Source organism: Betta splendens, chromosome 1 (genome assembly GCF_900634795.4).
Source record: "Betta splendens chromosome 1, fBetSpl5.4, whole genome shotgun sequence".
Lineage (NCBI taxonomy): Eukaryota > Metazoa > Chordata > Actinopteri > Anabantiformes > Osphronemidae > Betta > Betta splendens.
In genome coordinates this window covers 9,278,791-9,294,473 of record NC_040881.3, presented here as the reverse complement: position 1 = coordinate 9,294,473, position 15,683 = coordinate 9,278,791, and the positions used below count along the sequence as shown (strand labels likewise).

Below are 15,683 nucleotides of genomic sequence, written 5' to 3'. Positions count from 1 at the left end.
ATATTTTTCTCTTCTCATAAAATAATTGTGATATATGATTTAGTGATGATCATGGATAAAGTGTATCTCCTCAAACATCACTGATCAATCTCTTTCTAAAATTAAACCACAATTAACATTTGCCAACTGTTTTTTCAGGCTTAAACAAAATGGGGCTGGGTGTTACGATTACAATACGATTACAGGTCAAACCTGGTTAATTTAACAGAAAACACAGACTCTTCAAAAGCCTGTTGCTTTTGTCAATGGCCTAATTCCTTTAGACTCTCCTGTAGAGGAGTATTGTCCCTCTAATAAAAGGCTCGGCTCCAACTTTGTGGGAAACAGTGTACATGCAGTACAGTATTAAGCCACTCATATACTCATATAGATTAGTGAGATTATTACAGGCATACATGATGCAAACAATTCCACTCATGAACAACACGTAAACTTTGGTTTTATCCCACATGCACACACAGCGTTAATAGTGAGAGTTAATTTTACCTATATTTTCTTGGCTTCGTCCTGGCTTGACAACACACCAACCTGCATACCTTTATTTTATTCAACACATCATTAAAAATATATAGACGTGTATATATAATATATATAAGTAACTAACTAACATAAAAGTATCACTCCCATTTTGAACAGTTCAGTACAGTATATGTGAGTATTTGAATGTTCAGTGCAGCAAGCATTAGCATGATGGATGTGATAGGTCATGAGTAGATGCCACAATTATGTACTTTGATATCAGCAAATGATCCATGGTGACAATGAAGCACAGGCTCAGTGGCATTATGGCTTTTAGAGGTTATAGAATGTGAGGTTTTTTTTTCAGATATTTCTGTTTCCATATTGTGACATACAAAAGGCTCAAAACAGGAACAGCCTTATCTTCCTCTGTGCAGCACTCGATGCATAAAGCACGGATGCAGTTTCAGTTTTGAGATACAGTATGTTTGAGCACAAGTGCTGCTCGACTGCTCTGTTTAATGAAGAAGCTGCAGAGCGAAGTATACAGTAGAACACACACACATTAAACATGGAAACTCCTCAACGCTCTGCTGTTGTTGTTTGTACCATGACAGCGCCATCTGTTCCTGGCTGGTGTTCAGGCAGGCCTTAACCAAAACACACAGACTGTTTGGGGTTTATCTTTTATATAACGATGACATGATAACACTGTTAGCTGCAATACAACCTTGGTTCCACAACTTTAATAAAAAAATTGTTTTCTTGAAACTTCTCAAATAGATATTAATCATACTCGAGATTTACATGTGTATTTCAATCTATAGTCCTTATTAAGGCATAATGTAGAATTGTAACATTTATAAATTAGGATGTGACCGTAAAATATGTATCTATTTGCATGTTTAATATTGAAATGCAGAGGAGGAGAACCGGACTCGTTCTCTTCCTTCAAATTGTTAAAATGTTGGCGTGTGAAAGCTTTATTTACATTGGAAACTGTAGTTTGAAGAAATGTTCCCTCAAGGTTCACTTAGTAGCTACTTTCAACTGCATCTTGCTCAATTTTTCACTTGACTTCCTGTTAACTGAGCTGTCCCCAGGACACCTGAGCAAATGTTCATCCACTGAGCAAGAACATGACATGGCTTTGGGAACCTTAGACAGGCTAGAACATTTTTCTGTTTTTTTTTTCTTGTTGCCTTTAATATCTAGCAAATGAACATCAATGCAACGTCTAAAGCTGCAGCCTGTTGCAGGTAATCCTACAAACAGGATTTCTGTTGTTCAGCAAAGCAAGCAATTTAAATAGCATGTAATAGCAAGAGACTGGTATAATGTTAGTTCAGATTGTTTGAGAAAATTTAGTAATAACTCACCAGTCAGATAAATCCTGACCTTTTCTCCGTTATTTAGCCAGTGTAAACAGAGTAAATAATCATTTGGTCACAAGACATTAAATTTATTTTATTACAGTTAAATCATTTCGCTGCTCGTTACAGCTTATTTGAAAAAACATTGTGTTATTTAAAGGCTAGAGGTTTCACAGCCAATATTATCCAGGTCCAATTTTACTAATAACACCTGGAGGCTGTGGTGTTGTTTTCATGTAACGTAGCTACATGCGTCATGTATAATCAGATAAAATCATTTTGATGTCTGTTAGTTTCCGCGAGGCTCTCCACTCATGCACATAGGCGCTTGTTAAGGGGACGGCCTATCGATTACGGGCCGTGAATAAGGTCACAGTGGCAGCAAAGTGAAATGTCATGATTGTGGTGATTCAGACTCCTCTCAGGTCTCCACACACAGAGCTGAGATAGCAATGGCTGCAGACGTGCAGACGCAAAGCGCGACTGTTGGAGACAAACAGGAAGCCGACGTGCGACAGTGACACTTTCAGAAGGAGCCACACAGGTCTTTGAGATGCCACATGTCCCAGCTGCAGCAATCTGCCTGAGGATACACTTTCACACCTTTGGAGGACAACTGTCAACAACTACAACTCGAGAAAAGGGATGTGACCAAAATAGACATCTCGATGTTTGTTGTTCCTCGCTACGTCACACCAGGCAATCTTTCCATGCCAAGTTGTTGTTGTCACAATTTCTCATAACTGGAAATTATAATTGAAGAATGGTACTAGATTTACTGTTGTTTACTATCATAACTGTGTCACTAGACAAGTCCAAGCAGGAAGCTGTAGAATTTTAACTGTGTAAATTCTATAAACATAATTATTTAATGATTAGTTAGGTGATAACATGCCTGCTGCACGTGCAGTTATGAGTTTTTCATTAGTGACAATGGTGAGAGGCAGCGGGCTAACCTGACTTCATTTCTCTGTGAGTGGATTTGGACAACAGCCTCAGACTCTGGCAGACTTCAGCGTCACTTTATTATTAAACAGTCAGTCACTCAGTTAGTTCACTATAAAAAAGGTTAACCAGGTGAGCCAGTAATTCAGCCTGTCAGTCATCCAGCTGCCTAGTAATTTAGGCTTATTATTTACTGTTCTTAGATATCACAAGAAAAGACACACAGACACATACTAACAAATGTACTGAAGTAGCATCAAATCACATTGTACACAGAATTGCCCCTTAGTCACAGCATGTATTGCCTAATCATTGCTATTTTTCCTAACACGATGAAATGACTCAGCCACTATTTCATCCTTTTTCCTGCTTTCCTTTGTTGATCTTTATTTTAAGTGCGTTTTCTCTCTTGTTTTTTTTGTTCTCACTTAGTTAAATTTTTCCCTCTGCCTTAATGATGAACAGCAGCAGAATGGTCTTTGTCTCTGTACTGCATTGCATAACAAGAAGAAAGCCATGTGACTTACTACTGCAGCAGCCATTAACTCTCATTTGTCAAATGTTCTCTCTCTTTCATCCTGTCTTATCTTTCATTCTATCCTCATTTTACCGGTTTGTGTTCATCAGCTGCCTGTCAGCTTCACTCAGGTATCCTCTCGGTCTCTGTTTAAATATATCATGCCTGATAGATCTGCCACTTGGTTTGGACATTTTCCCAAAGTTGGGATTCATCTAGAGCCTAGTAGTTGATTGGGACACTGGCAGTAAGATCGGTTGCTCTAACAGAGAACTGCAAATTAAAGCTGGAAGCTTTTTAAAGCCTTTTTTTCTCAACCCCATTTGGTACAGCTGTAAATATGCATTCTCCTTTTAGAGAGACAGAGATGGGGCAAAGCTGGACAGATCAATGGTGAAACACCAGGACAGTCTGGTGTCCTGAGTGCCCCGTGAGTCAGCAGGTTGAACGGAAGATGACACACACACACACACACACACACACACACACACACAGAGTTAATAGTCTGCTAGGGAAAAGACATTAAGCATGCCCAGGTACTCACTCATACCTGTCACAGACTCACATGCGCATTTAAACGAATAGTTTGTTTCAGTTCAAACAAACATACAGTACACAGAGCAGGAAGGAGGAAAAAACATGTTGTCACCTACTGTATTGCATTATGTTCAGTTGTCTGAATATTTCTTGAACATTTGTCTGGTCAATAATTTATATTTTTTTGATGTTTAAATTTGTATTTAGATGAGTTAGCTAGTCTTTTAGCCTTGTATTGTATTCATGTATTTTTTTATTTTATTTTTCATGTTTGTTCAGTTTATTATTTGCTGAAGCGAACCGCTTGTACACAGTCTTTGGAGGGTTTGTAGGTGCTTTTAGTGCTTTTTGTTGCAGAAGATAGCCCACCTCCAATGCTTATGTCACTTTTGGTGATGTACTGTAGAGACCAGGGTATATGTAATACCCTCCTGTCCTTGTCCTTCTAGTTGTTATTGTTGTTTATGAGGCTCTCTGTACTGTTTGCACCCCTTGCAATACCGCAGAATAAATTTGGGACTAATCAGACATACAGTAGATTCCCACAGAACTATATATTATCTATATTCAGATAAGTCCACATTCTAATGTTTATTTAATTTGTTTTGAAGTCATCAGAATGCAGTAAACTAAACATCACGCAGGCATCTTGAATTGGTGCAAAATTGTAAAACAGCAGTCCAGATACTAAACACATCCTTAGGTCACCAAAGCTCAAAAGGTCCAAAGCTGTGTCCTTCATCAGCTGACCTATTTCTTTAATTGTTCACGTTGTTCTGATAACTTTTTGTTTCATTAGTGAATTGTGTTGTCACACTAATGTATGCTGCTGTTGCTGTGTTCTCCACTTCTGCAATTATCTCGGCGACTACAATCGTCAAAACCACAGATGTGATTTATAAATAAGCAGAATCATCCATTAGAGACAAATATTCAGTAATTTGGGAATTTGTGCAGTTTTATTGGATAAGTGTGTAGATTTCCATCAGAGCTTAAAAATCTCACAATCGATAGTGTCTTTTTTACCTATAGTAAAACTTGGTTTCTATACATTCTTGGGCTTCATGCGCTAACTGTTAGAGGAGCTAATGTGGTTGGTTACATTTTGAGACACTGCATTGTCTGTCTTAGCATTAGTGGAAATTTGAAGAATTGTAATCCTGAAGGTTAGAGCTTTCAATATATATGATGTCTTTTTATGTTATGTATACAGAAGCTACAGAAGAAATCTTTAACCTTTGGAAGATTCCTGCCAGTGGAGTGGAGCAGGTTAATTGTGCTAACAACATGTGTCCAACTGTTTATGTTTATGCTACTTTTCTTGTTGTAATGATTGTAGACAGTTTGTCACAGTGTTGGGGCAGTGTTGGAGGATAAACACTTTTTCGAGTAATTGTGAGGGCATATTTAGTGTGTGAGAGAGAGACTAATGGCCCTGTGCCAGCAGAGAGCCTGCAGGGAGATAATTGCTCGTCAAAGCCTCTGCACGAGTCATTACCACAGATTTAACCTCTGACCCTGTTGCAGCAGGCTGACCAGAGCATTGTCGCCGATGACAGCCCTGGCTTTCAATATTGGGAGCTGCGAGACATGAGCAGAGTGACACATGGTGGTTTGGTTGACTTTTTCGGTTTCTTTAAAGCTGTCATTCTCCTCTTTTTGTGTCATAGTGTAACGTTGCCACCTACAAAATTTACATTTTGTAATTATTTAGTAATTGTACACCTTTAACAGCGGAAACAGTTGCATGAACAGAAACAGCAATGCTTTAAAGTAAATATCAGTATATCTGGATCTACTGCAGTCAGGAAGTAAAGAAATGTGCTGTAAGAGGATGACGAGCCAAAGCTGGCTTCAGAATTCACCATGAAGTACAAGAAAAAGCTTTTGGAACGTCGCCTACAGTGGCCTGACTGGACATCATTGACAATCTGTGAATCGTTCTTAAACATGCCGTGGGTGAAAGACGGCCTAAAAATAGCACAGGAATTGCAGTGATAGGCAACAGTGTGTGGTGAATGTTTCCAAAGCCAGTCGGAAACAGGCAGACTTTTTGCTGGTTTACGGTACAAGCTGTGATGTACTGTAGGCCACAGTGGGGTTACCAAGTATAGACGTAGTGGGGTGTTCAGTCTTTTAATCAGTTTGTAAGTAAAAGTTTATCTTGTTTCTCTGTTCCCTATGTCCTTCTCAGGGTCTTTACCCGAGACCTGCTCGTCCAAGATAACCAGGAGAACATTGATTTTTATTGACAGACACATCCAACACTGCCACTTGTGCGAACTTGCAAACTTCCTTTTTTGTGTTTCGCACATTCATATGTAGTTGTTTCTCACTCATAGCTTTCCTGTCCTCACACTGGCAGTGTGGATCCATTAACCCCAATGAATCTCCCTCTGTCTGTCCGGCAGCACCACTACTCCCATACCACTCACAGCCTGCATGATGGATTGCACACTGGATTATGATGGATTATCATACTGGCATTCAAAGTAAAACATACAAGCGCTGTTTGGCCTGGCTGTAGCGACAGACTCTGACTCACAGCGCCGTGGTTCACAGCAGGGTGAGATCATATTTGTTTGTTTAACTGGCCCCAGATCAGAGAGGCTCAGTCTGATACTCATTATTTCACTTGTTTAACACAAGCTATGCTTCTCACTGTGTGCACTGGTGAATGTAGAGAAAGAAAAACAGTTGGACATGTCACTGCTTCCTTTGAGTGTGACTCTCAATGTGTTGCCGTGGTAACGCTGTACATTTCCCATCATATCCTTTGCTCGCTTTCTTTCCCAGTCTCTTCATCTTTCCTCTTCTTGGTCAGTTCATTACAGATAGAGAAAATTAGCTCTTTATTAACCTAATTGGGTCAGGAAGGGTTTTAATATTTAAAAGCAAAGTGTCTCATTTTCAGATGAGCCTCTGCTTTCTATTCAAAATTCATTTATGCATAAGTGAGCAACTGAATGAATCCAAATACGACCATCTGTCTGAAAACAGAGGAGGTGGAGGATGATGGAGCGCAGGACAATTTGGCTGCAAACTGACAGTGTGTTTGTATTTGACCACAAAAGTAGAGACAGCTGTAGATTTATGATTCAAAGATGGCACCATGCAGCATACTAAGTCTTCCTACAGTAACTTTGTCTCACACACACACACACACACACACACACACACACACACACACACACACACACACACACACACACACACACACACACACACACACACACACACACACACACACATCTTCGCACCAGATTGAGGCAGGATGAATCCAGGTTATGTGGCCATAACCGTGACAGAGTGATTTAAAATCGCATCACACACACATGCAGACACATAAATTTAACCGTCTTATCTCCTTAGCTCTTCCAGCCCAGTGACTCTACGGCATGTTAGTCTTAAGCCCTTACAGCCACCTATAGTGTAGCTGCCGTCCCCTAAACTCCATCCACTACTTACTTTACTGTTGCTGATTGCATGACCAAGGTGTTAAGACAGGGCACAGAACAGGACCTTATGTTTTTATAAGAGAGGGAATATGTAATGTTTTTGTCATTGCTTACAGATTACATTACTTACATTATGAAATTAGACTTTTTTGTCATTAATGAGTGTATGTGATTATTTTTGCAGTTCACTGAATGATTATGAAACAATTTCATATTATCAATTATTTAATTGTTTTTAGCTCTAATATTAGAAAAATCCTCCTTGTTTCAACTCCATTTGTAATTTCTGCTTCTTTAGGCTACATGTAATTATTTTATTTACAGTAGTTACTGTAGCTGTTAGTTGAATTGCATTTTAAGTCAATCAGTAAGAGAATGCATGTTACTGTAATTGCAGCTGTTCTTAGAAAAAAAATGAGGCTAATATAAGAACAATATGGTAACCGCCAGGGTTGTTATAGAAACACTGTGCATGTCCTCAGTGGAGTCTGCGCTACAATTCTCAATTTCCCAAATGTATTGGAAGTTCAAAAATATATTGAAAGCATGTCAAGAAGCATCCAAGCTGGGTGTTTTAACATTAAAGTCTACTGCTTATGCAAAAAGGTTGCATAAGTTCTAAGCTTTTTTTCGTAGCCTCTTTATGTCTCTGACTCAAAAAGCATCGCTAGCAAAAGAGTGATGTTTCCTGTGTTTCAAAGCTCTTGACCAAAAGGGGTTACATATAGAAATGTACATAGGCCTAGTGTATTGGTTTTGCAGCTTGAGCTTTTTATTACAGGAAAATTAATTGACCAGACTCAAACATGTGCTTCGTTTCCTGTCAGGATGTAAACACACCTTGGCCTCATGCTTTGGTAACACAGTCAACAACTACAGTAGTTTGTTTCATAACTTTGATTGGTGGGACTTTGGCAATGCAAAAATGATTGCAGTACTCTTTTCCTGTTTGTGTACCTATTGTATTTAGACACTGTGTTGATGATAGGAGTCTCACCTTGTCATATCTGGAGACGGTGTCTGCTTTTTCCACCCTTAACATTTAAGCTGCGTCTCCTTTTACAGTACATGTTTTTACAATGGGTCTAATACAGCTCATAACAGTGTTAGAGTAAGTACAGATGGACGTCTCTCTCATCCCCTCCATGCTCTAGGACTGGATGTCTAAATGTGACCTTTACTGACGATAAATATACGGCTGTCTGTCACGACGTAGAATAAAGAACCGCTCTCCTACTTAACATTCTTACAGTACAAATGAATAGGGTAAAGATGCCCTTTTACAGAATTCAAAGATAACAGTGTTATGAAGATGAGTCACAGCAAGAGACTTTTGACTTCATGGGAAGATGAGATTTCTTTGCCTTAGTAGGATTTTATTCCATTATTGTTCTTAATAGTTCAGTCGACTTCATAATCCTTAAATCTGGAGTTAGAGGGTATGAAGAGTGAGTTGTCTCGGCTTCACACATTTCAATTATTTATTAGTGAGAGAGTTAATTTAGAACAAAGTTAAAAAGAAAAAAATGCAGAGAAGAAATGAAGGACAAAAACTAGCCAGTGGGCTGTCAAAAGCTGAAGGTGAAGAATAATAACCAGAGGTAGGAAAAGTCACAAAATGAGGCAGGTAAATTACATTCCCTGAAATGTGTTGTTTGCAACAGACACACTTCACCTAGAAGTGAATCACTGCCATTAGACGATTTGCTGGTGGATTAGAGCTGCTGGTGCTGTGATGAATCATGAATCAAAAGCTAAGAATATGCTCTGGAGTCAAGCTTGCTTGCCGTATGCTCAGTGCTTTTTGATTGAGAAAGAGCAGTAGTGAAATTGTGGCTTTAAGACACCATGGGTTAAGGAGCGAATGGAGTGAACGATTGCAGACAGGTTCAAGAGCAACCGGTCCCTTCACTCCTTTGTCTTGTTATCCCCCCCAACTCCGTTCATCTTCTTCAAGGGCTGTAGCAAAGGATGGTGTTAAGTCACTTCTATCCCTGCATTCAAGGCTAATGCATTTCTCTTAAATATTTCAATGCACTTCTCCTGTGTTCTGCGAGGCTGAGTACAAGCGCTCGCTCAGCTGGCGCCCACAGAGGCGCACTGCCACCGATAAAACCCTGCCAGGGGTTTGATGTCTCCAAGTGCTACTGTAGGAACAAATGCGGAAGACTTGCATCAAAAAAGAGGGAGAGATAGGGGAGAATGTGGGAGGCCTGCAACGTGGCGATATAGATTATCGATCGAGGTGTTATTTGTGTTGCGTCGAATGACCAAAGAGCGCTGTTAGACTGCGATTCATGCACTTCCTGAAAGCTGGAGCACAGTGGGCTGGCTGATGCAATACGGAGCAAACTTGTAATGTTTGTCAGATGCGGTTCTGCTCTCCAAAATCAGCCCTGACTGGCACTCCACTGAAGCACATGCACAGACACAAACCCAATGCACGCATGAGGATGACACCTGAAGCTTCAGCTTTACAGTCTGTTATGTAACATAAAATCCAGTGTGCATTCAATTCTGTGCATGCATGTGTGTGTGTGTGTGTGTGTGTGTGTGTGTGTGTGTGTGTGTGTGTGTGTGTGTGTGTGTGTGTGTGTGTGTGTGTGTTAAAACTGTCACATGTCACATAGTGGTGGCAGCAGGAGCACAGGTGATTGAAGTCTTTATGGTTCAATGATCTCAATTCCTAATTATGATCTATACCTGTCCTCCCTGGGCCTTTCCTTCCTCTCCATCTGTCTTTCCATCCCGCCATCGCCTTGTGGGTGATGCCATTATATTTCAAGGCAGCAGCCATCAGGGCTGGACCTGGAGGAAATTAAAAATCTTTGTTCCTTTGTGGTTTTCCCCTGTGGGTGGACGGATGTCAATAAAGTCTTGTATTATGGCCTGACACATGCACACACGCAGACAAGATAAAAGGTGTACACATCTGTGTTACTAAGTAGTGGCTGTGTTTTAGGTTGCCTGTTTGCTGCTAATGGAGTCAAACCTATAGTTCAAATGCGTATTGATGACATTATGGTTCTCTGGTGTGTTCTAGTTGCAGAACCAGCAACCGGAAAAGCCTCATCCTGACCAGTACATCCCCAACCCTGCCACGGCCGCACTCTCCACTACCTGGACACATAGGTCAGTATACACGGTAGACGTTTACTGTAGATTAGTGTAATTAGTCTGTGTAACAGTGCTCATTTCATTACTCTCTTGTAATATTTCTTTGGAAAATATCCCCAAGCTTTCCAACATGTGTGGCTTAAAGTTGGAAATTAGTCAGAAATACTGAGCGTGCCTGTGCCTGACCATGCCAGCAAACAGTGATTCATCTCATCCCTTAGCAGAGTCTGAAACTGAGGTGTGATAAAACTATAAATAGAATTTTTTTGGCACCAGATGATTTACAGCTACATTTTTAGTTGGTATGAAATTGGTCTTGATTTTTTTTTAATTCAGCAAAATGTATTACAGTAAATAATATGTAATATTAGGCTACAGTGGCTGTAACAGTGAATGGACACTGGACATTCTATCTGACTTGCTAGTAAATGTTATATATTCCATCAAATTCAAAGATTTTATGGTCACCTAAGAGTTAAAATGAATACTGCTTATTGTTGCTGCAAAGTGACACTGATGTTTTCTGTTTTCCTCATGTACTCTCATAGGAAGCAGTCCGTTGGACAGCCCACGTAATTTCTCACCAAGTGGACCAGCCCACTTTTCCTTCGCCTCATCTCGAAGGTTGTCATGCCTGCTTTATTCACATAATAACTCACTGTACAACACCAACAGTGCAAAGAAGTCAAGTCAATCTCTTAATGATGCTATTTTAGTAAATAGGGTGAAAGGAAGGAACACAGACACACTCACACACACTCAAAATACCTTGTTATTGTTCTGCACGGCTCCCAGCGAGCATCTGTGTGACTGCAGGCCAAGATGAGGATTTTTGCCCAAACACGTATCCTTCATCACTCACTCAGAGGAAGTGTCAGATTCCGGGATGGCTAGAGAACGCCTGAGGGAGGGGAGAAATAAAGGAGCAAAAGTGTAATTGGATAGATTGAAAGGAGGGAAAGGTGGTGGAATTGCTTTTACTATAACTGCCGACTGTGTTGTTTGCAAAGACTAAAATAGAAACTGATATTACAGTTCTGGCTGTGCAAAGTAAAAGAGAGCCTTAACATATGTTCTCTCACAACTTTTCTTTCCCGTTTTCTTTTCTTAGGGCTGATGGCCGGAGATGGTCCTTGGCTTCTCTGCCTTCCTCAGGATATGGCACCAATACACCCAGCTCAACAGTGAGTTTGATCCTGGCCGAGATCTAGTTGATTCAAATAAAGTCGTCCAACGTGATCCTCTCAAATTTAGGAGTTGACACTTATTGTGTGTCCTTAAAATACAAAACCTGAGTCTGACACTATAAAGCTTCTGTTGAGTCACAGATAAATTCCTTTATGTCACTTTTCTGACAACGAAAAAATCCCTTCTATGCTTTTATTTCCAGATTTACCAGAGAAATTGGTAAAGCTAACATTCTCCTTGTCTAACTGCACAAGGAGAATAAGTCAAGAAATCAGGTCATTTTACATCTTTCCGCCTTTGCTAAACCGATGAAGTGGGTTTAGGATCCTGAATATTCATTTCACTCAAAGAATTTATTTGCATCTATTTTCATGAATCAAATCAACGCGTGCGACGCTGCCTGTAAATTCATGTTTTTAGGCTGCATGCTCTACTTTTGTTCGCTCCCTAGATGCTAAATGCCAGGCATTAACACACACGCGTAGCACTTTGGTTTTTGACTTTGTACTTGCTGCTGCAATCTTTGCTGGTTATTTAAAGCATTATAGGTCTGAAAAACAGAGTGTTTATAAACCACCACTGAAAGTATGCAGTTGCTAAGATATGATCGACCCAAAGTTAATGGCTGAACTTTCTGAACAAAAAAAATAGAGCAGGAGAAATTGGCTGTTCCTCTGGCAGCCACTTTATCGGGATGAATGAGAAAAAGGGGCAACAGACACACACCAAAGCAAGTGCATTGTAGGAGGAGGACAGGCATGTTGTGAGGCAAATGCAGAGACAACAATGCTCAGTTTAGTGTAAGTGAAAGATGCTCGGAGCATTAGGGACTACTCGGAACTGCGCACTGCCAAGGCCCATTTGGTAAATTGACCATTGGAGGAATGGGCCTTAATGTGTGTGACGCTCAGGTGGAGGCAAGGTGTTGACTCATAATCCACTCCCTGTTCCTGTCTGTGTTTCCTGAACCCATTTCCTCTGCATTGTTGCTGTTCTTCACACATCATTGACAAACTCACCTCTTCACAGCAGCATACGTATACTGGAGTAGAGGCACACACTATAGGCGATCGATTCATCTCTTATTGGTAGACGAGGCTGAAGGTGGTTTCTCAGTTTCCCCCATATTCTCCTCTCCACCTTCATCATTCCTCTTCCCTCCTCCAGCCTATCAGGTCTCAGTGCTCTGCTGCTTCTTACATGAGCCATTTACGTGCTTGATTAGTTGCAGCGGGACTCTTGCATACTGAGTGAGGTAGAAGAAATGTTGAGGTGTGTGTGTGTGTATGTGTGTATGTGTAGGGGGGGTGTAAAAGAGGAAAACCATGGAGGACACAGAGCGGATGGATGGATGTATGGATGGATATGAATAGTGTAATCAGTGTAATGATCAGTGTAATGTTAAGTAAAGTGAGATTTACCTTGTTGCTGTCTTCAAGCTCCCTCTGTCTTTTGAGACAAGCCTGTCTTAATTGATTCTGGACTGGACACGCTGAGTTCACAACATCAACATCTTAGTGCCTTTCCACAATTTGCTAAGACCTGAATGGAGTTTTTATTGGATTTTTATAGAATACATTGTTGTGTGGCTAAAGCCAAGTGTGGTGCCCCATTGGGAGATGTGTTCATTAAGCCTCCCATTGATCCACACTGGTTTCTTTCCCTTCTGCACTGAAGAAAAGTCCTTTGTTTAAGCTCAAATAGCCCTGACATTATCCCCCCAAGGCAGCAGACACTTAAGGCAGCAGTCAACTTTACTCCCAGTGACTCTTTTATTCCCTGCAGTCTTTTTACTCGTTTTACTCTTTTCTTCAGTTCACATTTTTCTGTTTCTTCACTCCTACACTTAACTCCTCCTGTATATTTTGCTTATTCCTCTACTTGTTTCTATTTCGTTCTTGTTCTTTCAAGTGAGACACTTCTTTGTTTTAGTTCTAACCACCCACTCACAGCATCGCACACCTTGTGCTCTCTTCTCTGTCTTCTCCTGTCTTCCTTCGCCTTCTCTTCTGTTCTCTTCTTCTCTCAAATTGATTGAGTTGTTCTTGCCATTTGCTGTTTTTTGATGTCCTCTTCTCCTCCACCGGGTATCGACCCTATTGATGTTGCAGGTGTAGCAAAGGATTTCACGGCGTATCTCCCAGCAGACATTTGAACCCTCTCTCTTTCATGTTTCTCGCCAGTCATCCAGCTCATCCCAGGAGCGTCTCCACCAGCTGCCGTCCCAGCCAACCATGGATGAGTTGCACTTCCTGTCCAAGCACTTTGGCAGCACCGAGAGCATCACGGATGATGACGGAGGGCGACGTTCGCCACACGTTCGCCCTCGTTCACGTAGCCTCAGGTGAGAGCATAGAAAAGACAGTGGGCATTCATTGCATTGTTATACAAATTTATTGCCTAGGAGGACAAATTATTTAAGGATTCTCATTTTGACTCAGCAGAAATGTTCCCATTTATAACACTGCATGGGTCTTTAGGGAAACCTTTTTTGCATGGCACACTTGTGATGACCTTTAAGGTCACTGCATGCATCCAACAGAGATTTCTGATCCTATAGATGGTGATAATCATTTGTCATCTAGATTTTAATAGTTTAATGATTTTTTTTGCAGTGATGCTGAAATGATAAAAAAAAACTGTTGGAGATTTGCAGTTTTGTTCGTTGATTCACATCAAGTGATGTTTGTGCAGATTTGTGCTATAAGTATTTTGCTCATGTACAATATGTTACAAGTATAATACCATTAAGAAATTCTGTCATACTAAACTGCTTTTCAAAGTTACAAGCTCAATGTTTAGATTTTTGTTTTCCCATCTATGTTAGTGGCACAGAATGGCAATGTCAGTTATCCATTAAGTCTCTCTTTACCGTAACTATTTAATGTGTGGAGATTGATTTGCTTTCAAATAAGCAAAAGTAACCAAGGTTTAAATTGTCAAGCAGTCACTCATTTACTCAGAGCACCAACCTCACAGATAAAAGATGGAAGCTGTTTTTCTGGGATTTCTAAAGACGCTTGATTAAAGAGATTTCTGTTTGTCTGACTTAATATTTAGTCACTCTAGTTCTCATCTTGCAGATACAGTATGTGCTTTGTGTTACTAATGTCTCTATATTTACTCCTTATCTTTTAGGATAGATCATGTTTTCATTTTATTTAACTATATACTGTATATAACAGTATACACAGACAGAGTGTAGCATCATCATGAAGAGATACTATACTTTAGGAAAGCAACAGTCGCCCAAAACTGTAGCACAGTATTTGAGGACAGGTACATAGAGTTATGTTTTTTTTCCACCACTGTTATAATATAAGTATCAGTCCACCATTGAGTGGTTTATTAACAGGTCTCTAGTGTAAACCCCCTCCAGCCACACCTATTATAGCCTCCCCTCTGGATACAACACACTTTAAACACACCACTACTTATTAGTGTTCGGTTTTCATATTGGAACTGCTTCAGATTCTACAATATCATGTGGCTCCATCACCGTTCATATCTCGTCTAGAATGTAATGTGTTTGCCTGTAAGACACGTTTTCCAGAATCAGCTTTGTGTGCCTGTCTAGTTCAGCAAAGGATGAATTGCTGCTGTATTTGTGCTTTTTCCCGCATGTCGAGTTTGCCTTTTCATATATTGGTGCATTTATATAATAAGGACAGGAGTGGAAGAGCAGAATTATTTCTTCTTTCGGGTGCAGAATTCAGAATTCCATCACCAATATCTCACCCATTGCCTTGCCTCACGCTTTGATTTTCTCAGTGTGTTCTGTGTAATGCAGCCCTGCTCTGCGTGTTTGTCTCTCTGCAGCCCGGGGCGCTCTCCATCCTGTTATGACAATGAAATAGTGATGATGAACCATGTCTACAAGGACCGCTTCCCCAAGGTCAGACTCACACAAACAAACACACTGTGCAGCCGCAGATAAAGCGCACGACAATTATGCTGACAAGCCATATGCATACATGGACTGACAACCCACATGGATTACATTAACATTTATTTATTTACATTTAGAATTCATTAGTTGTTATTCATCATTTGCAGGACTCACATCTTACAGTGCATGCACTGTAGCAA

At 40.3% G+C, this 15,683-nt stretch overlaps 1 protein-coding gene across 3 annotated transcripts in view; it reads left to right on the top strand.

Annotated features, from left to right (window-relative positions):
• LOC114866095 (microtubule-associated serine/threonine-protein kinase 1) overlaps positions 1–15,683 on the top strand; it is a 53,649-nt gene that overhangs the window by 19,511 nt on the left and 18,455 nt on the right. For all 3 annotated transcript variants that reach the window (XM_029167881.3, XM_029167931.3, XM_029167796.3), the window contains 5 exons: positions 10,333–10,421; positions 10,955–11,030; positions 11,518–11,590; positions 13,778–13,938; positions 15,414–15,489. In XM_029167881.3, the coding sequence (XP_029023714.1) occupies positions 10,333–10,421; positions 10,955–11,030; positions 11,518–11,590; positions 13,778–13,938; positions 15,414–15,489 (475 nt within the window). The remainder of the gene's footprint in view (positions 1–10,332; positions 10,422–10,954; positions 11,031–11,517; positions 11,591–13,777; positions 13,939–15,413; positions 15,490–15,683) is intronic.